At 38.2% G+C, this 27,998-nt stretch overlaps 1 protein-coding gene across 1 annotated transcript in view; it reads left to right on the top strand.

The window, feature by feature from the left end:
- Positions 1-27,998, top strand: part of CDKL5 (cyclin dependent kinase like 5) — an 85,128-nt gene that overhangs the window by 31,435 nt on the left and 25,695 nt on the right. The window contains exons 3-9 of the mRNA XM_075715321.1: positions 1,897-1,942; positions 4,968-5,104; positions 8,056-8,176; positions 9,819-9,878; positions 15,591-15,681; positions 20,267-20,456; positions 24,899-24,979. Coding sequence (XP_075571436.1) covers positions 1,897-1,942; positions 4,968-5,104; positions 8,056-8,176; positions 9,819-9,878; positions 15,591-15,681; positions 20,267-20,456; positions 24,899-24,979 — 726 coding nt within the window. The remainder of the gene's footprint in view (positions 1-1,896; positions 1,943-4,967; positions 5,105-8,055; positions 8,177-9,818; positions 9,879-15,590; positions 15,682-20,266; positions 20,457-24,898; positions 24,980-27,998) is intronic.

Raw genomic sequence — 27,998 nt, 5'->3', positions numbered from 1 at the left:
GTACTGTAGTTAGTAAATATAACAACACTATAACTTAGTAGTAACAATATAATTAGTAAAATAGTCTGTTCAGTTTAGTTTAGACCACTCAGTTTATAAGCTTCCCAAACCAAAAATATATAGGAACTGTATTTGACATAAAACCTATAGACAAGCCTTTCAAGAATCACTCTGGACCTGACATGCATATTATCTCCATAGTCCTGACACCCCTTTCTTTTCTGTTCTGTAAAATTGGTTGAGCAATGGGTAGTGCTTGAACCTTTGTAGTATCTCAGATGAATTTATGTAAAGTATCAGCCTTTAGATTAGACGTGTATACGAAGGGTAGATTTTGGTAGCAGAAAAGCAATGCAAGTCCTCTTGAAGAGCTAGTAGCATGTGTGGCTTCTGCTGAACTAACCTTCTTCAATGTGGGGTTTGATCACTTAAATCAATACACAACATAATGCTTCCCAGTTTTTCTGATAGATGTTATGAGTGATGATCAAAGGATATTTTTTTTTAAAACATGCAATTTATACACGCACACACATTTATATGTTCTTATGTTTGTTTTGGACAAACCACAGGGTTCTCAGCCTGGTGAAGTTTACGTTATAAGACTTTTTAGCCAACAGATACAATATGAATATGCAAACTCATTTTTATTCATAGTAATACTGATTTTCCTTTAGAGGCCTCAGAAGGCATTATTCACTGTCTACAGTAGTCTTTCCAGGTGCTTTTATTTTAAATGGGATCAGGTGTTTTACAAGTTCATGTGTTGTGACGATTTGAAGTGGAAAATGGAGTAGATGTTTGTGTTATTCAGTACTTGGTTATGCACATGTCTTCAGGCATTCCAGAAGGGCTTCACTTTATTGCTGTTCTCCAATCCAGCCTTTGTATGCTATTAATAGTGGGATATTGGTTTGTGGGGTTTTTTTTAAACTGTGAAGTTTGGAAAAGGTGTGTAAGCTAGATCTAGCTCATCATATAACTCAGGTAGCCTACTGCACGTCTGCTCGCACACCCTTACTCTGTGACCTTAAAGCTTCTTCCCCATCATGTTACTAAAATTCTGGTGCTACATCATTGTATGAACAGACCTGCGCTAGTCATGTCATGTTGGCTACGTTTTGGCCATGTGTGAAATGCATTCCTGCTCACATGACAAGAGAAATGTCTTAATTTAAGACAAAAATGGGACCTATGATGAGCAGGTTTGGTGAGACTAGAGAGTACTAGGAGAATGCAAAGGCAGGAAGGCATTAAGAAGTTATCACTTACAATTGTATAGTAAGCACAGATTAACACTTTCAAATGCAATTAGTGATTCTGGTTTTGGATAGGCTTCCTGTAAGGTGACAACTTTTTGTTTAAGGAGGCACAGAGAATTTACTTTCCTAAAATCATGTTATTTGTGGATATTTGAACTTTGAAACAAAAAGGCTTTTGGCAACCAAAATTACAGGTCTCACTGTACACCTTACCCACATGCTGGTACAGTATTTTCATTTCAGCTTGCAAAGATAAGCACCCACACTCGTACTTGGTCAGATAGAAGATAGATTGACTTTCAGAATAACTAACCAACAAGAGTCACAGGAACAAGTCTTCTGAAAATGTAATTGATATCTGGTACAAGGTATTTAAACATGAACTTCGGCATTTAACTTTGGCTTTTCATACTGGGGTTCCTAATTGTGATGTATTTGTTACATGTATTTTTATATTGCACTTGGCCTGATCACTGAGGTATTTACCAGATTTTTAATTAATCTTGTTCTGCATTGTGAAATTTCTCTGGATTTTTTTTTTTTTTTCCCCCTGTCCGCTGCACGGGGGGGAAAATCCAAGAGAAAACACACAACAGATTTTGCTCATTTCCCTTTCTTTGCTTTTGTTTTATAGGAGACGCATGAAATTGTGGCTATCAAGAAATTCAAAGACAGTGAAGGTAACCTTTTCTGCTGCATAATCTTTCATGTCAATAACTATGTTGTTAGCATCTCTCCAGTTAAAACAAGAAGTCTCATATATCAAGACATGATTTAAAAATTATGATTATTTATTAGCTCTGTGAATATTCAAGGCACTTGATCCTTCATACTTGCCTAGGGACTGCATTGTACACTCCAACTAGGTAACCACCTTTCTTTCTTGGTACATCTATCTTAATATGGCTCAGATTGAGGTGCCATACACGATAGTAAGATCTATCACTTGGAGACTGGATGTGATCAGAAAATGGCAAAACTCCTCAGGTAGTAGTGGCTTGCAGAGTCTTTGGGCTTTAGCATCTTTCATCTGTGGGAGGGGATCTAAATGTTAGGGGGACTTGAAGGGCTCAATGGAGGAGACTGAGAGAAGTCACTGAGAAGTTCAGTGGTACGAAGAAGAATCAGGGAGGTCTTTAAGGATCTGTGGGAGGATTTGAGGGAGCTGGGTGGCGAGGCAGCAGCTCTGCCCTCCCTTCAGCAGGCTCCACTCGCCACAGGAAGGTTGCTTTTTGCCCCCTCACAGCAGCCTCTCTGTACTCTCCAGTGTTGCTGAGTTTGCTGAGAAGGAAGGGGGAAGAGCTGACTCCTGCAAGGCTTACTGTTGCTGGCAAAGTGGATGGCAGAAGGCAGGACACACGGAAATTATTGCCAGTGCTGCACATGCACATTCCTTACCCAGCAGTAATAAAACCAAAGATCTGTACCAAACCAGACTGGCTCTCTGACCTGTGCTTGTTGGGGGACAGCGAATCCCAGTATCCTATCATAGGCAAAACCAGCAATCAACCATGAGAGCAACTGTCTACCTTACGTACATCAGAAGCTAGCCCGAATCCCTAATGGGCTAGCACAAACAGGAGAAGCCGAGTATGAAGTAATAAGAGGAGTCATCCCGTCTGAGGCAATGCAGTTATGATTTGCCATATACCAAGGCTTTAGCCGAAAGCTAATGATGTGGTTTAAAGAAACAGCAGCCACTTTATTTTAGCAAACTTTTCTTTTTTGTTACTGCTATAGGGTTGCTGGTGGCCATGGAGGCGTGGTTGGTTACAAGGACTGTAATTTTCAGAGTCAGTCAGGCACTGCAAAGTCAGTCTGTCGTTTTATGCAGTGCAAACTCTTGCTTTGCAGCTGATTTTGCCAGAGACTTGAAGGGTATATTTGATGAATCTTTTAGCTCTGCCATTCAGAAATCTGTTTTAAATCCCTGTTAAAGAATGTAGGACATCATTTAATTGTGGTGATCATCTTGACCAGGTCATTAGAGTACTTCAGAATTGCTTTCTGGAACTCGATGTGGCTATTCAGTACAGAACCTAGGCAATGAATGTGTTTAGTATTAAGCCCTAAACAGGATTATTATATTAGCCTGTCTACCAAAAAATGAAAACAAAAAATGTAACATTGCCATTAGGTCTGGCTTTCCAAGAGCATTACGTAATATCAGTTTACATGACTGATGACTGCTTTTCAGAGTTGTAGCTAGTTGTTTACAAGTTTCTGGAAATATGACAGAAGTTCTTTTGATGGATTTGATTCAGCCCATTTCACATCTGTCTCGTTAATATGGTAGTTCATTACAAATCTGAATATACTGTAATTGTTTCTATTGCCATTTTTGTTTCACTGAATTTTTGCTGTTGTTTGACATATGCATGCTAAATACACTGGAAAGAGAGCGTCTAGTTATAGATGAAATTATGTAATCAGGCTGATGCAAGCCAACACCAAGCACTCAGTTTTAAAATGAAATGATTTAGATTGCTCTAAATTATATATTTTTAATCAAAACATTTGTGATTATAGTATTTTGTTTTCCTCTTCCCTTCTGCTACACTTCAATTTTTTTTTTTCCTCTTTCTTCTGATGATGATTATTTGTGTTTGCATGACCTGTGTTATTCTCTCTCCCCTGCAAACATGTTTTTGCCTTTTGCTTGCTTGGAAAAACAATTTCTCTTCCTTGTTTCTACTTCCTCTGTCTCAGACTGTCTCTGTGGTACATGACCTACAAACGTGATTTAGCTTTGAAGTCATGCAATCGTATCCCATTTAATATCCCTCTGTTGTGAATAACAGTTCTGAGAGATTAAGAACCCTGCTTCCACATGTGCATGGGCAAATTTACTGAATTAATGGATTTCATTTTACAAAATAAAAAATAAAACCTAATATAATCTGGTTTACTTGACATTTCATTGGTAGTATCCTCAGTTCAGGGCCCCTTGATGATAAACAGTGTACAAACCTTTAGTAAAACACTCCTTCTTTCTTGAACAACTTTCAGACAACTAAATTGTCAAAACAACAGTTGAACTTCTTGACTCCTCGTAATCATTCAAGGCTTCATTGAATCAATACTTGCTCTACTGCCCACTGTGGCCACTACACTGGTGTGCATTGCTGAATTCCCATTAAAAACCTTGTGGGGAAACTTACAGAACTTACAGATCAGTGCTTCGGTCTGGCTTTTGGAGAGTAAAATTATTTTAGAATCAAATAGAATTTCTTTGACAGTGTTCAAACATGAGCTTTGCATTCCAGTGTTTCTGCTGAGGACATATTAACCTCACCAGTGCTTCATGCATGTGACATGGCGTTTGTGGGGTGGAGGATGTGTCTGCACACACAGATGCATAGTTTTTGAAGCATATTGGTGCTCTCCATAATGAAAGAGATAGAAATGCAAATGAATGATTTGTTTCTTTCTGACTTTTTCTGCCACTGAAAACCTAGATGATAATGATGAGAAGTCTGTGAGGGTTGCATAATGGCACAGTCCTCAGTTACCTCTCTTACAGTGCAGAAGCATCCAGGCAGCAGAGTCAGTCCACACTGGATAAGAAGCCTTGTCCTATGTAATATCTAGAAACAGAGAATTTAATCAGGGGTTCAAAACAAGGTTTTATAACACTTGTTACTTGGGGTTTTGTTTTTTGTTTTTTAATAAGTTTTACTCTGTTACTTTTACTTTGCACTCTAGAAAATGAAGAAGTCAAAGAAACCACTTTACGAGAGCTTAAAATGCTTCGCACTTTGAAACAGGAGAACATAGTGGAGCTGAAGGAAGCCTTCAGAAGAAGAGGAAAATTATACTTAGTTTTTGAATATGTGGAAAAAGTGAGTTGAGTTTGTACTATCCTTGCCACAGTTAAATCATCAGCTTACTGGAAAAGTCTTGAAAATTACTTTTACTTTTAAAAATTAAGCTATTCTAATCTGTGAAGAGGAACAGCAGAAACTTTAATATAATCTGAATTGTTATTAGACATTTATTGTGAGAAAGCAACACTGATAACTTCACTATTGTTTTTACTTCATGTGTTGGTCTTTAAAAAAAAAAAAGTTCTTCCATATATGAACACAAATGTTCAAACAATGTAGACTAGAATACACATCATTTGAAGAAAAATTTGCATCCAAACTCTATAGTCCAGTTTAATTGTAAAGTTGATTAACTGTCCTCTGTTAGGTTGTATAATGAATCTTGACGCAGTCTTTCGAAACAAGACCATATACTTTTGACCTTGGAATCTGTTTCAACTTTCTCCATCCTTCCCTGTTAAAAATAGGATTTGTATATTTCTGCAACAAGGCCACTATCAATAGTTGCTTAGAGGAATTTGGCAAAGATCACTGTCATTATTTCCAATCCTGACCTCATTGGAAACGATTCCAAAATTTCTTTAGATTGGCCTACTACTGCCAAGCATCCTGGTTTGTTTCCAGGGAGAAACAACCTTGAACAGATTGGTCTTTCATTATTTTTGCAATCTTCATGATACAGGTAGACCTTCCCTCTGTATTCCAACCGTTTAGCATTTCTTCATGGAAATAATTAGATGGTATTCAGGTACATACAGTAAAAATAAATGCAAGCTTAAATATATGTATCTCTGTAGCTTTCATAAGCTATTCTTCCCCCGATTGAAATATTCATTTAATATCCTGCCAGTGTGATGTTGCAGTCTAGCTGAGTGCTAGTCCTCTTCAATAAATTCTCTCTCATGTAAAGATCTCTTACCCTAAATAATGTGTCTCCTTTACCTCAGTTTACAATTTATTATGTTGTATAACTTTATTACCTGACGTGAGGTGACCTATATTAGCCCACAGTTTGGCAGAAACCAGTTTTGGTTTTCACCAGCAGATCAGCAACTTCTAATGTGGTGGTTCTTACTTAGATCTAACATCCAAAGCTTGACATGTTCCACCCACGTTCCTTGTAATTTTTTCAGACACATGGAACGTGTTTGATCAGACACCAACTTAGAACATATATTTAATTTTGTATTATTGTGACTTGGCTAAGCTCACTGTAGTAGTGGGTTGGAAGAGCAGCATAAGTAAAAGATATTTAATTGATCTGGTATGTAGTGTACTTCAAAAATTGTTAGTATTGGTAAAAACACCAAAATGCAACATGTAACATTATTTGCATCAGAATAAAAGAATATAATGATAAAGGTAGACATCATGTGTAGTCTGTGCCTAATGTCATCTCTATATTAATGGTCACCTTTATTTTCAGTTAAACTTTGTAGTCCATGAACGTTTCTTATTTTCAGATATGTCAAATAGTTTCCACAATAGTTTCTTTGAAGACCAGGATGATTTCTGTATTTTTGGATGAGGGGAGAGTAGAAGGAATTAAACGAAATGTGGTATAGTGGACTAATTTTTGTTTTAACTGATGATGAGCACCTTCTGTTCTTTAGGGAATCTTAGCTCTGCAATACTTAAATCCAGATTACTTAAATTCACATTTAGTCTAATCTCCTTTATTCGTCATCCCCTTAGTTAATGTCTTCATACAGGATTATGTTTCACTGTGTTGATGCTACTATTTTGGTTTGTAACACTAACTTCTTGACTTACTTATCCAGATCCTGCACAAGAGTCTAACTAAAATCAATATGGTTCCTTAACAGAAAATTCCTTTTCTCAGGTCTGAAGTGTATTTCTGAGACTTACAGTGATGCACAAAAGTTCCGGTATTTATTCACAGATTGCAAAACTTAGAAATGTTTTCAAATATTATCAAAGTCTCCATTTGTTTTGTCTTATATTTGTGTTCATTAAAATATCTTGTAAGAGAAACCTCAAAAATTTTATTGTACAGCTAAAGAAAATGTTTGTCAAAGACAAGGTAAATTTATTTTAAATGAAAAGTCTACAAATGCTCAAATCCACAGTTAAATGAGTTGTGTAAGGCAATATAGCCAAAAACCTTACATTTCAGAATTCAGTAAATAAGACCTTTCTGTCTTCAAGTGGGCTGCTGCTGCCCGTTATTCATTCAGGATTTGGAGTACAAAATCCATTGTACTTCTAATTGTGCAAAATTGGAGACATTTGCTAACATAATGGGAATCTAAATGTCCTTTTTCAAAGAGGAAATTTACTAGTATAACCCATCAGTTTATTTTCTTCCCTAGGTATATCCATAAAGCAGTTAATATGACCATACTTACTGTAGTGCAAATATGTCTGAGATCAGTATAGCTGATATATAGCTATAGGATGCCCCTATGAGGCATTTTTGTATCTGTTGCTTCATTTGTACTAACAGGCTTGTATTGCTTTAGCTACACCCATTCACATACAGACATGGTTTGTGATTAATCATGGACCTGCTACGTCAAAGCAGCAGCACTAGCTTAATAATGAAGAAACCAATATGTTAAAGCACGGTCGGATATTTCCAAAATGTTGTGCTCTACTGAACTTTTCATATAGCCACACTGACCTGGTGTTTCTGTTCAAGCAACTTTTTGTAAGTAAATGACTTTTTAGAAGTTTTAGGCTGTGGTTTGACGGCAGTCTTTTAAGGACTTGTGGTATATTTGTGGTTCACCTTTAAGAATTGTTGTCTTCGCAAGTGTTTTCTCTAAAATGAAAACAGCTAGTAGTATGCTTATGATTAAAATACACTCCATGAATGTTAAACTACCGATTTTGCATAGCCAGGCTCACTGGCCTAAGTACGTTGCTTCAGAATGCTGAAAGTGTGTTCTCTTCTAACAACTACAATAGAACTCTTTTAAATAATGTGTCTTTTAATCATTTAGAATATGCTTGAATTGCTAGAAGAAATGCCAAATGGAGTTCCACCAGAAAAAGTGAAAAGCTATATCTACCAGCTAATTAAAGCAATTCATTGGTGCCATAAGAATGATATTGTTCATAGAGGTAAGTGTGTAGTTCTCCACATGGAAATAAGCCCCAAGTAGGAATTTGCTTTCTAAAGGGAAAGATGTTACAGCCTGAAGTACTTTGCATTTAACATAAATATAAGCAATTGCTTTATATTGTGTCCAAAGAAGAGCAACAAAGCTGGTGAAGGGTCTAGAGCACAAGTCGCATGAGGAGCAGCTGAGGGAACTGGGGTTGTTTAGCCTGGAGAAGAGGAGGCTGAGGGGAGACCTTATCGCTCTCTACAGCTACCTGAAAGGAGGCTGTAGCGAGGTGAGCGTCAGTCTCTTCTCCCAAGTAAAAAGTGATAGGATTGGAAGAAATGGCCTCAGGATGCATCAGGGGAGGTTTAGATTGGATATTAGGAAAAATTTCTTCACTGAAAGGGTTGTCAGGGACTGGAACAGGCTGCCCAGGGAAGTGGTGGAGTCAGCATCCCTGGAGGTATTTAAAAGACACGTAGATGTGGCACTAGGGACATGGTTTAGTGGTGGACTTGGCAGTGTTAGGTTAATGGTTGGACTTGATGATCTTAAAGGTCTTTTCCAACCTAAACAATTCTATGGTTCTGTATCAACAGAAAAAAAAAAAAATCTGTAAATTTGGCTGGGTCTTAAGTCTGCTGCATGACTTCAGATAGTTTTAAAAGTAAGTTCATCTACAGATGAAGCTTGCTGTCCACTGTCTTCGGAGTATGAATAAAAATCATATCATATTCATAAGTGAAACTGCAGTACAAACATTGCCAAAGGAAAAGGAATTTTTTTAAACATTTCATGGCACTCGGTCATTTCACTTTTGAATCTGATAACAGAATATTAGGAGAAGAATAACCCAGAACTTAAGGCTTGGTCCCCTGTGTTTTACTTCTTAAGGCAGTTTCTCCCAGCTCCTATGCATTCAGCTCTGTATATTTACTTTCTTCCCTAAACTTTGAGCTCTCACAGTACGTATCTTGATGTGTGACTTTATCTAGTTTTATGTATTTTATCCTGATTTAATAAAAATTATTTTGCTTTGTGGCTTTGCAAGAGTAACATTTCTAATTAATGTTTCCAATAAATTAAAGTTCTCATAAAATATGCTACTTATATTTGAGACTGATCAAACATCAGCAAGAGTCTGAAAATATTTTCTAAAATGTAGTTTGAAAAATATACCATGCATGATGCCACAACATCCATATAGGAATAAAAAAATGGGCTGAAAACTAGACAACATATGTTTTCTAAACAAATGACAAGAGGTGATCAAGATCATCATAACTGAAAATGTTGAGCACAACACAGCATTTTATTGGTTAACTGGGTAATTAAATGTCAGTTCTTTTATTATTTTGCAATATGCAATATTCTGCATATTGGTTTGCTGCCCAGGAATATCTGTAAGCACCTTTTATATTCACATATTTTGTTGGGAAACACTTTAAAAGACTTCAAAAGGCAAAAAATTAATTCTGTGTGTTCACAAACTGGACTGCTGGAAGCTGTTTCAGCAGTTGCTCTTGTAATGCTTCATTTATGATTCCATGAGTATCTCTAAATATGTTATAATGAAATAGTACTTGTTGACAAAGTTCAAAATTAAAGAGAGATGTTAACAGCATTATTTTTTTTTCTCTCTCACTCTGATACTCCAGATATCAAGCCAGAGAATCTCTTAATAAGCCACAATGATGTTCTGAAGTTGTGTGACTTTGGTAAGTTCAATAGACAGATACCTGCTTCTTACCTTTTTAAAGAAAATCCCTTGCAGTGGAGTTTTGCCTTATTCTTATAAGATTTCTACAGTATGTACTGTTTAAAACCTTTTTAGTGGTCAGAATTGATTACTACTTCAGGTTTGTGGCTAGTAATTTAATGTGAATGCTCTCTGGGCTTAATTTCCATACCCTGTGAAATACCTGTATTAACATGTCAATAGAAATGCTACATTTACCTCTTCCTGTATTTGACAAGGTTTTTACTAGTAGTGTTATTGGCACTCATCTGAGAACAGCACAGATGATAAGCTGATTAGGATGCTAGCAAAACTGTAGGTTTATCTGGCCTGCATATTAAAAGAAAAGATAATTCTTCCTTGTTTAGCCAAGACACGATAACTTACACTTTTTATATACTTTTTGAACCACCGGCTTTCATGGACAGTTATGTGTGTAGTTATAGGTCAGCTTTTATTGTTATGTTAATCAAGGAATCCACATATGATTAATGACTGAAGGGCTGGAGGATAGATTTGTACATGCAATGTTAACTTTGATGTTTCCTGATGTATCAATATCTGCTTAATGTCAGCTTTAAGGCTTTGAAGAATCAGCACCCTAGCACAAGATAAACTTTGCCCATGTGAGTAATCCCCAGGAGGCAACAGGGCAGAGTGTACACTGTTCCAACAATCTGTATTTTTATTCTAAATGCTACATAAACACAGAATAAAATATTGTTCCCTCTAAAAGGCTTGCAGTTTGACTTGGTAAATAAAAACCAATTCCATAGTGCTACCCATGGGCACTTTTCAGTGAGAGCAGTTTGAAAGCTGTCATTTCAAACCTCTGCAATTTTGAATGGAAAGAAGAACTGCTAAAAAAACAGATTGAAATAGTTTTTTAGGAACACAAAAAAGGCATTTGTCATTTGCAGTGCTGCTTATTTCTTTTAATCCTAAAGGCATTTTTGCTTAAGCATTCAGAAACAATAACTGTTCTAGGGAAAGCCTTAGAAGATTTGGTCCGTATGAGTTCTTTGAATTGAGGGCAGTTTATTCTGCAGCGTTCGGAACAGAATAGCACTGACAGAACACCAGGGTCCCCTCGCGTGGTGCCTCTGGTGCCTTTGCCTTTTTGGTATCCGCAGGCCCCGTCTGCACCGCTGTAGCCGCCCTCCCCTGGCAGCTCTGTGCCCAGGCTGCCCTGGCAGCATTGCCCAGAGCTGGCGGGGCAGGATTTTTCCCTTACCCCACTCGTAGTTTGCAGCCCTTGCCCCTGCAACGCAAACCCCACCGGGATCGGCAGGGCCAGGGCTGTGCCGGGGGCCAAGGCCGCTGCGGCCTATGCCTTGCTCCCTCTCCACGCCATCACGCCCTGCGCCAGCTGTGGGTGGTTAGGAGACCCAATCGCTGCCTTGCGCGGAGCTTAGCAGCCAATCAGCGGGCAGTGCCTGCCCCTGACCAACGTGTGCTCCAATCGGGGCTAAAGGCATCACAAGCAGCAACAGCCAATAGGGGCGTGAGTGGGGCCCGGTAGGAACTGTTCACCCCCGCCTACTTCCCTGGCCATGGGGAAGAGCCTTCCCTGGCCCTCGCCCTCCCTCCCTTGGTATTTTTTGGGGGGATGTCCCCCCTGAAAATAACGCTCATCCTTAGATTTGGCATATGCCATCAGCTAACAAATAGTTGTGCGTGTGAACTCGTGTCAACATCCTTTGTGCAGCAGTATTACAGGAAAAGAAGCAGCCAAACAAATGGTACGATCGTGTTCTGGACGACAGTTTTCTCACTAGGTGTAGATGATGCGAATTCTGTCAGCAGCGATGTTCTGGTCTGTTGGCTTGCTCACGCCATACACTCCAGCCACGTTCTCTTCCTGCTGTTGGAAAAGACATGCAATCACAATGTACTCAGAGTGCTTGGCACAGCCTCAGGGAAGGCAAACTAAGCTATGGGAATTTCTGTTCTTACTGTTCATGTGGGTTAGTTTGAATTTTGACCAGTGTTTCAGATTTAGTTGAATTTAAAATTCCAAGCACCTCTTACAATTTGGGATCAATTTTAGTTTTTTAGTCTTATTGCTAATTGGCATTATTGCTAGTAGCTTAAGTTACTACTGTCAAATGTCTGTCAGAATGGTATTAGCCAGAAGCTAATGTACAGATTACATGAACATGTGATGATTAACTAATGTAATGTATGTGTACAGATCAGGATATTAAAAGAATTCACCTTTTAACATGGTTTAACGTATTATAAGAATTGGCTGTTTACCATGATTTAATGTATGCTGTCTGCCTACCTACCTTAAATCATGTTTTGGAACACAGGTACTTGTCAGTTACAGTGCCACATTCCTCATGTGATAACAAATGCAATGAAAAAGTCTGTGTATCGATGCCAGTGCAGATATTGCAGTAATTGGGTGTTTCTGAATAGCCCACTGGACAAAACAGTTTGAATAGAAAAGTTCATAAATTTTTAACAAGATAGTTCTTCATAATCCTTGTGCCATGTGTTCTGTACATATCGTGCTAGATAAAAATGAGATTAAATGTGCTCGCCTGGACACATGTTGTGTGGGTGTCATTTCTGCCAATAGAAGTGGAAAAAGAGAACAGTACAAAATGCCGATTACAGCAGATGCATCTGACTGTTGGAAATAGTTAGGCTTTCTGACTAGTGTGTGCGCTGTTTCAACACCAGGGCTTCAAAATTACTTGTTTTAGCAATCTCTTAATCTCTGTATGATGCATAACCATAGAAATTGTGAAACGCAGGACTGGAAAAGACCTCAAGAAATTCTCTAGTTCTTCCACCTACTCAAAGAAAGGATTAAGCATGTCTGTGTCATTCTTGACAGGTGTTTGCTTAGCTTATTCTTAAAATTCTTAGTAACAGAGGTTCCCTAGCGTTCCTAGGCACCTATTTAAGTACTTACAGGTCATTAATGTTACAATGCTTTACTTTATGTCTAACTTAAATTTGCCTTATTTCTCTCTAAGAAACTGACAATCTTTTTTCCCTACACCTTTTTCCTTGACATTTCTCCTACCCTGTTCCGAGTTGTTTAAAGTCCTTTCTTGATATCTCTTATTTTGCTTGTTCTCCCTCCTTGCATCGTGATGCATGTGCAAACTCTGTTGCTTTTATAGTTGCATTATGGTCTAATATGTTCCTTCTCACTGTTTGGAGATCGGTCTAATCTTCTCCCTAGCTACCTTCTCATATTTTTATATAAAAAAATTCTTCCCAATACCTCAGCACATTTGGAGGAAGGAACAATAAGCTAACTCCACCATGACAAAAAAAAAAGTAACGGTGCCCTTAGAAAGGTATTACACTTTCTTGAATTATTAATTCTGTCCATCATCTTTCAGCATGGTGTCACAGAGTCAGAGCAGTAGTGAATCCATAAAACGGTTTCTTACATCACCCAACAATATAGATGGCACTGAAGCCCGTGATGATAATTTTCCTTTCTGTCTTGCCACATGAAATCTGTGCCGCACCTAGTCTGTAAAGTTGGGGGCTGATCTTTTTTTCAGGCTACGTTAGCTGCTGATGATCTCTGGACACAGTAGCTGCTGTCTGTGACCAATTTCCACTGGCGGCCTGGAAGGAAGAGGATACATCCTTGACTTGTTGATTCTTGTGGTGCACATGGGCTGGTGGGCTACCAGCCTTGTGAGTTGCATTAGCACATGTGTGTGTTTGTATCATGTGACACACACACACACACCCCCCCCAGTTCAGTTTGGGAATTCCCACTGTTCGTTTTGGCTGTCCTGTTTCTGCAGTGTAGCTCCTGGTTATCTTCCCTCTCTTCTTTAAACACATGAATGAATTTTTCACTGACAAGATTAATCAGATGGGTCATGTAATTTGAAACAGAAACAGGGCTACCTAAGCAGTTCTAAATATAGTAATGTTTAGAAATTTACCCAAACCCAATGTTACGTGTAATAAAAAATTCCTTTCCAGCTTTTCTCCAGCAGCATCAGTAATGTTCATTAGACTTTATGGGAACAGATCAGAATTATATTTATTTTGGGACAACTTTGAAATATCTGTTCCTCATCATACATGCCTTTTAGTTTACTAACACTTGAAGGTAGAGGTATCTTGCAAAAATTAACAGCTGTAACCTGTGTCAGTAACAAATTTATCATTTTTTTCTCAGATCACTAGTCTAATAATAATAATCTGCATCCAAACCTTTACTTCAGCTTGGAGTAAATTAGTGTTCCAGAGGGGTGAGTGGGGCTGGACTCCTTCAGACTAAGCTGCCAAATGAGATACGCTTTCAGAATACTAAAAAAAAAAAATTTAAAAAATTATAACCTTAGTAGTCGTGTGGGAGAAGCAATTTTGGCAACTTCTGCATAAAAGCTCAGATACAAAGAAGAATGACTATTGCATTCAAGTAGCGCTTACTGATTCTGAAAATTAAATTATGCCTTACATCTTTGCAATGCTTTGGAATTTTTATTCTTTCTTCATCATTCATGCAATAATGGAAAGACTTATAGTGATTTCACTGAACTGAATTTTGGACCAAGTTTTAATGCCACATCCCAGTAAGAAAGCATTTTGAAAATGTTGCTTCTGCATTTTGGTCCCAAAAATTTGTCTCAGTTTGAGCTTGCACATCTGGAGTCTTGCTGCTGAGATCTGTCTGTCTTGTCTCACCTTATTATTAATCATTTGTTTGAAAATAGTAAGACACTTGACAGTTTTCTGAACACAATGCCAGCATCTGCCCTAGAGTACTTCTACATGAATAATTCCGTTAACATCATTACTGTGGTGCTCGGCTGACTTTTTATAAATGGAGGAGAATGAAAACAAAAATATAAATTATTCCCATATCTGGGTTTTCCAGTATATGCACTCTTCTCACAGTTGGTGGTCTTAACTGTTGTGCCTTAGGGCAGAAGTTAAGTTTTGGTACAATTGCAAATAAGTATACTTTTTTTTTTAATTCTTAACAAAATTATGTGGAGCAGGAAGTTAATTTGTACTTGGTTTCTGATCCTAATTCACTAAGAGCCTTGTTATGAATGTGAGCTAAATCAGGTGGGAAGGTGACACATGTGGAGTGAGCCAAATGCAGATATAAAACAGTTTTGCCGATCTTTGGTAGACTCCTGCCTTTTGTAGTTTTGGGGAGATGACCCTGTTCCTTGCCAGGTCAGGGAGGGAGTGTCCTTAGATGAGAATAATACAAAGTTTCTTGACCAGTTTAAAAATTGAATGCGGTGAGACTGTAGTAGATAGGATCAATGACTGGAGGGGTCTACTCCCCATGCACATGTTATGTTTCTAACGTTATGAACCTTCTGCAAACAGCATCTCAGTGAAGTTTAGTGGCAATAGTTCAAGAGCTTGCATGGCATACTAACAGGTAACTTCTATCAATCTGTTTTGATTATGGCAGAGCACCAAAAGTAATAGCAAAACCCCATAGACTTCTGAGGAGGACACAAAGTAGTCATTAAAGCAGACATGCTGACTTTCACTGTCGTGTCAATAAAAGCTTGCATTTCAGTAGACAAGCAATTGTTGGAGATATGATTCTGCACTAGGGAGTCGTAAACAATTTGTTTCTGTATAAACAGGCATGACTTCTTACTGCCAAAATCGGTGGTGATATACATACTGTATTTAAAATAGGATATAGTCTTTCACACTGTTTCTTTTACAGGCTTTGCTCGTAATCTCTCTGAAGGAAGCAATGCTAACTATACAGAATATGTGGCTACCAGATGGTACCGCTCACCTGAACTCTTGCTTGGGTAAGTAAAGTTTGTAGAACTGCCATGATAAATCTTGACTAATTCTTTACATTTTTTCAAGCACCTTTTGTAAGATTTACCTGTAAAGAGCTGTGGTTGATTTAAAGGGAAAATTTCAAGAGGCTACCAGTAAGTCGGCATAAATCATTGACATGTTGACCTGTCTTGAGCTGAGCAGTGTTTAACTGATCAAAATATGAAGCTGAATTATAACAGATGTACTGCAGATTCCTGCCCCCACCCCCATTCCCTTTAGAAGAGGTTTCCTTGGTAGTCCTGTAGCCTAAAATGTTCCATCAGCCTTGTGGTGGACATCACATAGCAATGGCAGTGCAGCTTTCACCATGCTACGCTCCTAGTTCTCTTCATCCTTTGGGTCAAAACTATGATTTGGTTTTCATTCCCAGTTACCCTTTACCAGCACTGCTGAAGTGGCTCAGAAGGGTGGTGCTAGCTTTTTGCTAGTCAGGAAGAATTTATTGAAGGAGGCTGTATGAATCATTTTAGTAAAGCACTGAGAAGTTAGTGTTGCATTGCCTGTGAAAGCAATAGTTACATGAGTAGCCTCAGCCAGACAATTTAGTTTTATTCTTTTATTAATCTGCAAAATGAGTGTTTTTCTACCTCACAAGGTTAAACAGATTTTTCAGATACTATATGAACAATTTCATAGGACCCAAAAGGGCAAAGGAAGAGACAAAAATAACTGGAGATCTACTATATGTGATCTTACCATTACTATCAAGTTTAACAGTGCATTATTCTAAACTATGTGATCACTCATAGAATACAATTCCTGTCTGTATAGCATATATGTATTTATATATACATATTCTAGAAATAAGGAATTGTTAGCCACAGGATGAATCAAAAAAGTACTGGTCACTCATAAGATTCTTTAAGCAAAATGTTTCATGCTGCTGAGAAACAAGTCTGTGTTGGAAGCTTTGATTAACACTGAACGAGACATTTCTTGCATAGGTAAAGCATTGGGTAATAATTATTCTGTCAATAAAGTCATCCCAGTATTCCCAGAGCTGTGCTAATCTTAATCAAATTGGTAGGCAGTCATGTTCTTATATGTGGAACAGTATGTTAAAATTGCCATTAAAAACCTCAAAGCTCAGTTTTTCATATTTTGGAGAAAACAGATATAATTAAGCTTCCAGCAAAGTGTGTGTGTGTGTACACAAGTGTAAAAAAAGACTTGGAAAGAAAGCATCAGTTGTGGCCTTTCTAGTTACACAACATTTTACTCTTTTTCTATAGTAGTAAGGAGGATTTAGGAGGAAAGTTATGAAAAGCTTGACAGACAGTATTAATCTGACCTGCAGTTTTCAAAACTGTTCTGTTACCAAAGGAAATTTAGCAGGAATCACATCTGTTTGTAATTGACTAAATTTGTTTGATTAGCTTGTAGAGAAAGGAGGGGGTATGTGTATTTAATGCATATGACTTCAACTTTGCTGGTGTATGTTTTTAATGCCAAGTTTTTCTGGCACAAAGTGATGTCTGTTTCTTGGCAATCCTGTTCTATTTCTCAGACACTCATCTTACCCATTCCCCCTTCCCCTGCGTTTACCAAATCTTTATAAGCGTCTAATATTCAAAAGTCTTCCTAGGATTATTAAATATATACATTTTACCAAATACAGTTTTACTTTTTCAATTTTTAAAATGTGTCCCACAGAGATTTCTGTTTTGCGATAAAGTTCAAGACTTAAATTTCAGGAGAGGAAAGAAATTGCTGCCTAATTATTCACAGAACATCCAAAATCTACTCACTTTGGAGAGCCTCAGGTAACTGTCAGTGGAGTACTCTGTACCCTTTGACAACAAAATATTGCTAAAAGCCAGTAGATTTTAAGGCACGCCAAATTACTAGATGAAAACATGTTTTGGAGAATCTTAATTTGTGCAGGAATACACTATAGTACTTCTGATTTGTGGTGTCTCTGTTCTATAGGAGTTATTTCATTTATCCAGCCATGTCACTCTTGCATTGTTTGCCTGTTACGATCTGACAAGACTGATGCTGACAGTCAGTAGAACAGGAGTCTTGAGCATGCCTTTTCAAATGAAAAAGTTGCCGTTTACTTTTCCACTGCCTTAAGAAATGGGCATTTTCTGATATGTTTCTGTTTGACTACGGAGTAAATAGTGGAAACTTCTTAAACTGTGATTCAGCTTCCTTTATTCTTGTGAGCAAGAAAAGGTAATGGTCCCTTGCCTCAAAGGAGTTTTAGCCCATTCCTCAGTTGTAATCCTGGCTTGTTCTCCAAGCCCCCACCCTACAGCAACCTTTCCCCCATTTCACATTTCAGTGGAGAAACCTGCTGATTAAAGGGGTTGCAGATAAAGATGTCCTTGTTTTTCTGTCATAATAAAATGGTAGGTTTTTTTAGTTGTACTCTCACAAACTGTTTTACTTACAGAGCCTCAGTTTTCCAGTACAGGAACAAAATATCTTCAGAGCAGATCTTTGGCTTTGGAGTCTGTTCTCGTCTGTGTTGCCTTTTGCAGCATGGAGAAAAATGAGTCCTTCGTTGGCACTCAGAGCTGACCTAATGGATGGGTTGGACTAGCAGCATCGCAGAAAGAATAAACATTGAGTCTCTCAGCACATCCACAAGTAGTCACTGTGTGAGATTAGTAAGGGAATTATGAACCCACAGAGCCGTTGTAGTGGTAGTACTTTAGGAGTTTTGGCATGCTCTGCTTTGCCGCTGGTGGCTTCTTGTCAGCGATCCGTTCCAATAGGGCAAACTTTGATTTTTGTGGTGATTGTTTGAAAGGACTGCAGTTGTCTCATGGCAGATTCTGAAAGAGTTCTTGATTCTGAAGGTTCTTGAAATTTTGGTGTCCTATTTCAGCTTTCCTAGGTACTGTAGACTCCTGCACTGGGCATCTCAGTGGGCCTGTAGTTTCACTCAGGCTATTGGCCAGCTAGAAATGCTTTCTCACCTTCACCTAACTAAATCATCACAAGGGTTACAGGGTCCTCTGGTCAAGTGCCCTCCCCATAAAGAGAAGTAACTAATCATGAGTAATCAATGGGGAAAAGTCAGATGCCCCCCCCCCCTCCCCCCCCGCCTTTAGCGTGAGGGAGTTCTCTCTCTAAATGTCTTTAATCATCAGCATAAGGAAGGGGTGAAGGGAGCAGATTTAGGATAGGATTTGTCACCTGCAACTCCCAGTGCTGTCTTATTCCAGAAATAGGCAAGCCAGCTGTAACTTAAAAATCTCCTGAAACAGAGGTTGAGTTGTTGGATTACAAATTTCAAAAAGGGACTCAGTGAAATATGTTTTCAGTTCAGTCTTTGTTCCAGTCTTCATTCTTCTTATATGCTTTTTCTTTGACATGAGAAGAATTCTCCAGTTGTTCTGCTCAAAACCTAAACATCCAAAAACGATTCTTGGAATAAGTTGGAGGCTGCAAAAATTTTTTACAAATTCAGCAGAACTCGGGTGTACAGAAAGAGTTGCCTCAGTCTATAGTAGCAACAACGAAAAGCCCAAAGTATGCAATGGGTTAGCTGTTGCACAATTGAGGTAGGGGGCTCAACAAGCTTGCCAAGGAACAGAACCTTAGAGTGAAAATCAGCTGTCCACAAAGATTCCGTGTTTCTTCAGTGTTCTTGCCTTTAGATTGAATGTTGTGGTAGTCTACCACTCTATCCTCTTCATACAAACTTCAGTTTTCTGTATTCTGATTTTCTGCCCTGCATGTCTTACAAACCATTCTCAAACCCGTAGTCTCTCCTGACTAGAGCACCCACATTGCCTGTTCTTCCTTTGAATACACTTGTATGTGGTCTCAAGAAAAGCTGGTATAGCTCTTGCCAGGGTAACACTCGCACCATTTAGTTTTGTTTCTGATGAATTCCCTCCGCCTCTTCATTGCTGACCTAGCTTCTTTTGTCATTAGCAGTTTAAAATACCAGGTGCCATTCTCCCCACCACACAACATTGCCTGCATACACAGAGACCACCCATCAGAATTTCTCCCCAAAACCCCACCTGTGGCTTTACTCCAAAACAGGAATTACTTATTTTATGATGCTTTCATTGCTTCCTCACCTTTGTTTTTTAAGGAATGGTTTTCAGGGGCATTCTATTCTCTCTCTAATTAAAATTTCACTGCATGAATGCTGAAACAAAGATTTCTTATCATTTCTGTTCTCCCAGTGGCCAGACCCAATATGCCTATCCACCTATTAAGCACAATGGAAAAAGAAATGTAATGCAGAAATAAAGCAGTCATTAACCCCTGGAGAGAAGGGAAGTTAGTGTTAGTTTAACTTGGAATGGTAACTGCTTCACAGCCAAAAAGATTATTTTTGTATGTAAAATTTTTCACAAAGGTAACCAGATCCCTGGGGGTACTTGAGGATTCCTCTCCTGCCTTTTCAAGCAGCGAAACATGAGGCAATCCAGGGCAGAAACAGAGGGCATGGTATTTGAGGTAGTTTCTTTAATATCAAAGTTTATTCTTCTGTGTTGTAAGGAAGCGGGCCATGGGAAATATGGCCAATAAATTGTGATAGTGTCAGTGGGTGAAAAACATTGTACATTCACTTTACAGAGCCCCTTATGGAAAGGCTGTGGATATGTGGTCTGTAGGCTGTATCCTGGGAGAGCTGAGTGACGGGCAGCCCTTGTTTCCTGGCGAGAGCGAGATTGACCAGCTCTTTACCATTCAGAAGGTGCTAGGCCCACTGCCAGCCGAGCAGATGAAGCTCTTCTACAGCAACCCACGCTTCCATGGCTTGCGGGTAAGAGAAAGCTTTGTTCTTTTTTTTTTTTTTTTTTAAATTTACTCACACAGTATTTACACTATTGTCATTGTTGCTGTGAAGGTTCTTTTCATTTACATTGTGCGTTGTCTATTGCACGTGTTTCTGTGTAGGTACAGGATACTTAGATTATAAGGCATTCTTAATTCAAAGTAAAATTCTGATAACACCAGTACTGAGTTGTATAAATATGTTCATTTTACTGGTAAAAGTTGATTAAAAATTTTCTTTCATTTCTTTGACTTTTTTGGCATGCAAGTTAGCATTTATAATACAGCTTAGCGTTACCCTGCCAGGTTTGCACTGTGAAGTTTAGTGGCATAGCTCTGTCGTTCGAGGTGTCGAAAACTTATACCTGCTGTCTTCAGGCTAATATGTTGGAAGAATCTGGGCCATAGATGCCACTATCATGGCAGAAGAGCTTCTGAGCTTTTTGCCTTTTGACTTGTATTCCCAGGGAGTTGATGTAAGCCACGTGAGTAAAAAAGCTCTTCCTACTGACAGCATTGTTCCCCTTTCAGGGGTTTGCCAATACCATCTAATGACAGAGACTCACTAGTGTGGAGAAGCTGCTCAAGTGGGGGGACACAGTATGGCAAAATCCCAGAAACAATGTATTAGTAGTAGCTCTGTTATCTTAAACAATACCTAGTCAATGATTGTACTCATGTTTTTGTGTAATTCAGTCTTGGTTATCATTTTTTATTAATGAATGTTGCTTAGAAAGGTGAATTTATGATCTCGATAAAATGGTCTGAAATAGTTAGTGTAAAATCCTATAAAAAGACATACCAAGGCTTTAGGAGACCTGATCTGTATTAAAGACTCGAGATTTGAGTTTTACTGTGTAAAAGAGAAAACTTAGAGAATGAGAAGGGGAAAGAGGGGGGACCTTAGTTGTCTTAAAACATGTTAAAAGTTGCCATAAATTGGGTTTAGCTGGTGACGGTAAGAAAAGAAATAGTTGGCTTAAGGTGTTAGGATAATTATTTTAGCTACAAGCATAGCTAATTCCTAAGAGTTTTTGTTGAAGTTTGTAGACCCTCCATCAGTAGAAGGTTTAAAAAAAGATTAGACAAGCATTTCTTGCAAGGTCCTGTGTGTATTTGATTCTGTTTAGAACCGTGGGCTGGATGGGATTTTCTATTTTAAAAAATTTATACCCCTTACCAGGACAGCAATGCTTTAAAAGTTGTAAGCAAAATAAATTACCACCTATTCAACATTATTTTACAGCAGTTCTAGTTGTGCAGTGTAATCTTATTTGGATAAATGCTCTGTGGTGTCTTAGGATGAAAATGAAGTATCTTTATTTTGTAGCTTTAAAATACAGTAATTCAAGAAGACAGCATGGATCTAATGTGATTAGCACAGGGTTGAGAGTTAGGAGTCTCCGTTCTCATCCTGGATCAATGGTTTATTACTTGGCCTCAGACATGTGGCTGCCTTCTTAGCCCCATCTATAAAGTCAGGATACTAATGATGATGACAGTGACATACACCTTCTAGCTGAGAGCAGTTTTTGAATACTGAAGTAAGGTCTGAATAATGGCTTAAAAATGAAAAATACTACCAAAAAATGTTGGTTCGGAATGTGATGTTCATTAGTTATTTCATGGGAAAAATTTATTCCATGCTGTAAGACAACCTTAAAAGTACATTTTTCTGAATGTAGCATAATGCTTAAGCAGAAGATTTTCTGTTGCATAGTGGATAGAATGTGATCATGCACATTATTATTTACAAGCTGGATCTGGCACTGGGTGTTCACAAGATAGAAACTAGCCCATGACGTGGAATTGTTTATCCGTATATTTAGGCTTTGTGAATTTCTACATTACTCTAACTGTGAACACTACCATATTGTAGCATGGGATTTTAAAAATTTTAATACACACACTCCAGCGCCACATGCACATGTATACAGATGCACATTTGCAAACTCTCTGTCTTTTCTTCTTGTTCATTTCCTTCATGTATATTTATACACATAGTTTTCCTCACTCATGAGGTTTAGGGGTATTTAGTGATCACTTTTCAGTCCTTTTGAGGAAGAAAACATCCATGGTATGTTGAAGGCCCAAGGAAATAAAATAATATGGGATCAGAAAGTACCAATAGGCTCATGCCTTTATGGAAAATATGAGTGGTAATGTAGGGCTATAAATATTGTTCTACAAATAAATTATAAATAAGCTGGAGAGTCTGAACAATCACAGTGAGTAGCCATCTCGTATTACTGCTTTGCATGGCTTTGGCACATTTGCATGTTTCCCTGATCATTCCAGGTGTAAAATCTTCTTTATGACGGTCATTCTATGTGAAGACAAGAATATTTTGCCATTTGGTTCATGTTAAAAGTAGAGGAAGCATTGGAAGCCTTGGTATTCACCTAAGTTACTATCTAAAATCAACACAGCAGACTTGGACTTAAAAAAATTCTCAGTCATTAGTAAACCACTTCAAAAGAAAGCAAACTAAAAAAAAATATAGACTCTATTCAGGAACAAACACATTCGGACAAATGTTCTTTCATTTTTCTTCAAAGCTCACATAATGTAGTTTATGAAAAGTAATGCAAATACAAATGATGGGCAGCAATTCATAGAGGTCTAACACTTATACACATACAATGCACATGCAATGCATTTTGCTTCCAAATAAAATGCATTTTTGGAAATGGGTGTTTGTACTGCGTTGCTCTTTAAAACACAGGTTTGAAGCTAGTATTTAATCTGAGGAAGGTGAACGTGTAAATATATGCACCTAACTGTAACAATCCCTACATGTAAGTGAGAGCTGAAAAACGCACAAGTGAAAGTAAAGGAATAAAAGTCTTTAGGACTTCCTGCTCATTGACATTTTAGACCAAACATAATTTTCATATGTTTTTATACTATAGCAAACTTCCACATAAAATGTTCATTTATCTTCATGTTTGTTGATCTTTTGTTGCTGTTGTCTGTCTTAATCACTGACTTGAATTTTGTTGTTTTCTTGTATTTTCAGTGATTTTTAACTATAACTCAGTATTTTATGTGGGTGTATTTTATATATTTTATGTATTTTGAGCCCATTTGGACATACAGTGATGGCTTTTGTGTACCAGTAGATGAGAACACTGCATGCTTCCTATTGTCAGTATTCTTGCTTTGATGTGTTAGCCTAGGAGGGCTCTTTAGAAAATACATAGGATGTGGATGGGATCAAGCCAGGCTGCAATTGAAACACTTGCATAGTATCAGGCAAATTCCACAACTCTGGGAACTGTTAACAAAGTGTCTGGATCTCAATTGTGTAGTTTGGGACAAACTGATTAATACCAATAGGCTGGCTGATTGTTGGTTTGGTTTGGTTTGTTTTTTTCCAGAGGCTTCTCTGGTATTCAAATGCATAATTTTCTCCCAAATCAGCATAAGTTGGATCCATGAGGGTTTTTTATGCCTCTGTTGGAAATGCAGCCTTAATCTCTAATTCTGAAAACACTGGCATGTATGTTTAGTTTTTAAATTTGAATTTACCTCACTGCAATCAGTTTATCTATTTGTTTGCTGTCAGTTCAATGTGTGCTGTGGTCTGGAAACGGATCTCTGTTGTCTGTTTCTTTTCAACTCATTATACTTGACGTTACGTTATAGCAATGAAATATTGAGCAACTTTTCTTTCATTTGATAAAAAGAAAAGATTCTGTCTTCCTTTTATTTGACTCTTGCCTTGTTTACAAAGCAAGCAAAAAAGAACCAGTTTTGTGCTTTATTCTTAGTTTCTCCAAATCATCCCTGCCTGTCCTGTTCTTTCCAGACAGGGCTAGTTTCAAATACTGCCTTCATCGGGTTTTGTCCAGACTCTAGTTGACAAAAGATGCCCTCCAGCAATGTGCACTACTTCTCATGGTGTTGCCAGTTCTTACTGCAGCATGACCACAGGAGTACTCCTGAACCTTAAACCTTTGGGGTTTTGATGTTTTTCATTAAAAACATTTTGGAGTTGTCTGTTAATCTTTGGTATTTAATTAGTACTATATTTGCAGTCTCAGATTCTCTCAGAGCTATTTTTAATCCTTTTTTTAAATATATATTACCTATGTTATTTCTGAATCTATTTTAAACCTCCCACCTCTTGTCAGTCATAACGCCACAGACACATTTATAAAGCCAAGTTGATTATTTCTCATTTGAGAGAGGTTCCTTGGCTGCCCAAGAATACTTTCTTTGGTTGACTAGATGCAGATCATACATCAACAGTTATTTGTTTCAGTATAATGGTTCGTAATGTTTCATAAACCACTCACTTTTTCAGTGCACATGATTCCCATTAATTACATGTCTTTATTCACTGTGTAGTTTCTATTTTTTGAAACATTATATTCATGTATACCTTGTTTACCTTCTCAGTATATTTATGCTGTATTATTTTTACAGTTTCCAGCAGTCAATCATCCACAGTCTTTAGAGAGAAGATACTTGGGAATTTTAAGTGGTGTATTGCTTGATCTTATGAAGGTAGGAAAATATATTTTATTTTCTGTCTGTAATATGTAGAGAATTATGTAAGTGAATTTTTATCTTTGTTTCCTAATGTAATACATCTTAAAAGTACTTGTGAACTTCCTTTTGAGATATTTTGATATCACCATTGTTTGTAGCAAGGCTTGATATTTCCTAGAAATCAGGAAAATACCCCTTGCAAATGCCAGGAGAGTCTGTTCAAATTTGACTGATTTGATGAACAATACATAGTCCAGACAAAAGAATCACCATCATTCACAGCAATATGCATTCACACTGACATACACAGATGTATGGGTTACCTTAGTGGTGCTGGACTATGAGCTCTCAACCCATAATAAATTTAGATAAATCCACAGAACATTAGGCTAACCTGAGTTGTTGTTCATTTGCTGTTGGATAAGCGTGAGGATGTGGACAGTTCTCAAAGACAAAGTTTTGTTTTGTTTTTTTTACCTCAGCACTTCATGTGCTTGCTGTCACTCACATCTACACAGCATGTATGTTAAGTCACTCTTCAATCCTGTTTTGGAACAAGTCAGCTAGTTACCCATGGCCAAACTAGGATATGGTCCTGAGATAGTTTGTTACAGGGGATCAGGAGAAGGTGGCTCCCCCCAAAATGACCAAACATTGTAAAGCATTTTGCTATGCATTTGTGCCATATTCCTGGGTATGCAACACATATTGTTGTCCTTATTATTGTACTATAAAAACATCACCTTGGTAAGCTGCAGTACAACCCTCCCATTATTTCACCCACAGTAAAGTGTGTGTGGGGGGAAAGTCATAGTGTCAAAAATCAGGTTTAGAGTCACAGGGGTACCACCTAAGAATTAAAGGCGATCTGGGACAAATATGAAGCGTGGATATGTCTAATCAACTGTAAATGAGTTGTGTGGTCCCAAGCCCATCTGTGCCAGTTGTCTTGGAAACCAGAGGTCATCTGCTTTGGGGTATACTTGGGTGTTTACTTGCCTTTAGCAGTATTGATGTAGTCAGCAAAAATCCACGAGATTTGCTCTACTTTTTTTGTTTAACACAACCGGTTCAAATCACTTTCATTTAATCTCCCTGCCTTATGAAGAGAGTCGCCATAGCTTTTATCTTGGTTTCATGGAGTCCACAAAATTAGGTACTTTGGTGCATATAATTGCTTGGTTTTGGTATTTATTATAGATTCTCCTCTATTTTCTAATTCACAGAAACTTTTTTTCTGGCATCATAGTTAGCTGTAGCTCAAGCTGCAGCAGCATGTATTGCAGAACAGCAATTTCAAGATCATTCTTCAGGCCATTGTTATACATGCTGGGGCGGGGTTTATTTTCATTCTATCCTGATTTTTATGTTATATCTCAATGTCTTGTGGGTTCTTTTGGTATGATTTAAAAGTTACAAAGTTGTGAAATGAAGCACTTGAATTTTAGGGAAACACAGGTTTCCAAATAATTCCATTCCACTTCAAATAATTCTTTTCAACTTTTCTGTCCATATTTCTCCCTACAAGGTAAGAAAGGTCAGAGATCCTGTAGAGAGCATACTTTGTGTTTGACCTACGTTACTTAATTCAGGAGATGGAACATTGTTAAAGAATGAGCAAAAGACTACAAGAAAAGAACAGAAGAGACTTGTGGTTAAATTGCATGCTACAAATGCTGCACATACTTTGCTGTATGCCTGTCTCTTCTCCAGACGCTGGACAGTCTGGCACATGTCCACACTTGGTGTGTTCCTCATTATCTGCATTCTCAGGGACCTCGGGTCTGATTACTAGATTACTGAATAACCCACACTTCAACTTATGTCAGCTAAAGTAATGAGTTCTTGATATATCTCTATTTAGAGAGCATTTCTGGGCTAGATTAATGAAGAGGCATCCATTTGGCCCCATTGCTTTGTTGCTCCTCTCCTCCCTTCTCCTTCACAAATCATGCTGTTTTGCAAGCATGCGTTTGGGAGTTGGGAGCTGGTTTTGCATATGATGACTTGGGCAAAAAAGACATTGAGTATTTCAGTCTTTTTCATATCATCTGTCATTCAGTTGTCTTTCCCCATTCAGCAGCAGACATGCATTTTCTCTGAACTTCTGTTTACTACTAGAATACTTGTAGAACCCCTTCTTTTTACCCTTCATGTTCTTCACTTGCCTTAGCTCCAGCTGGACTTTGGCCTTCTGAAGTGGCCTATCCTTTGTGCTAATGCAGTGCTTTTATAGTCCTCCTTTGTATCCTGTCCTTGACTCTAGTTCTTATACGCTCCTGTTTTGCATTTTTGCTCATGAAGAAACTCCCTGTTTAGCCAACCTGACCTTATGCAAAATTTTGTGGTCTTCTGTACAATAAGATGCTTTGTTCCTGAACTCTCAAGGAATTTTCTTTAAAAATCAAGTGGCTCTCCTGGACACCTTTCCTTTGATGGCAGTTTTTCAGGAGATTCTGCCCAGTAATTCCCTGCAGAAGCTGAAGTTTGCTCTCCTGAAGTCATGGGTCTATCCCTGATGCTTATCTTCCCATCCTTCCTTTGAATCCTAACTGTAATCATCTCATGGTTGCTACAGCTCAGTCTTCTCTGATGAGAGTTGTCACCACTACTTTACTGTTGGTGAGCAGCAGGTCAAGTAGAGTGAAGTCATAACCCTTGGCTGATTTGCCTCTCCAGCAGCTGCACTAAGAAATTGCCACCAGCATAGTCTAGAAATCTCCTGGATCATCTACACAGGTTGGATGTCTGGATAGTTGAAGTCTGCCATGAGGATGAGGACCTGTGATCAGGAGACTTCTGCTTGTTGCTGTAGGGAGTTGTCCTCATTTTCTTCATGCTCTTCAATGCATAGTTGGTAGCAAACCCCCACCATAACATCACAAATGTTGGTTTCCCTTCTAATCCTGACTCACAGACTGTCAATGGATATACCTTCTGTTTCATACTGGCATTTGATGCTGTCTAGGAACTCATACGGAGTGCCACACTTCTCCCTCCCTACCCCCTTCCTTCTGAAGCCAGCTGTACCCAT

The sequence above is a fragment of the Pelecanus crispus genome, chromosome 1, assembly GCF_030463565.1.
Source record: "Pelecanus crispus isolate bPelCri1 chromosome 1, bPelCri1.pri, whole genome shotgun sequence".
Lineage (NCBI taxonomy): Eukaryota > Metazoa > Chordata > Aves > Pelecaniformes > Pelecanidae > Pelecanus > Pelecanus crispus.
This window is presented reverse-complemented; position numbering and strand designations above follow the sequence as displayed.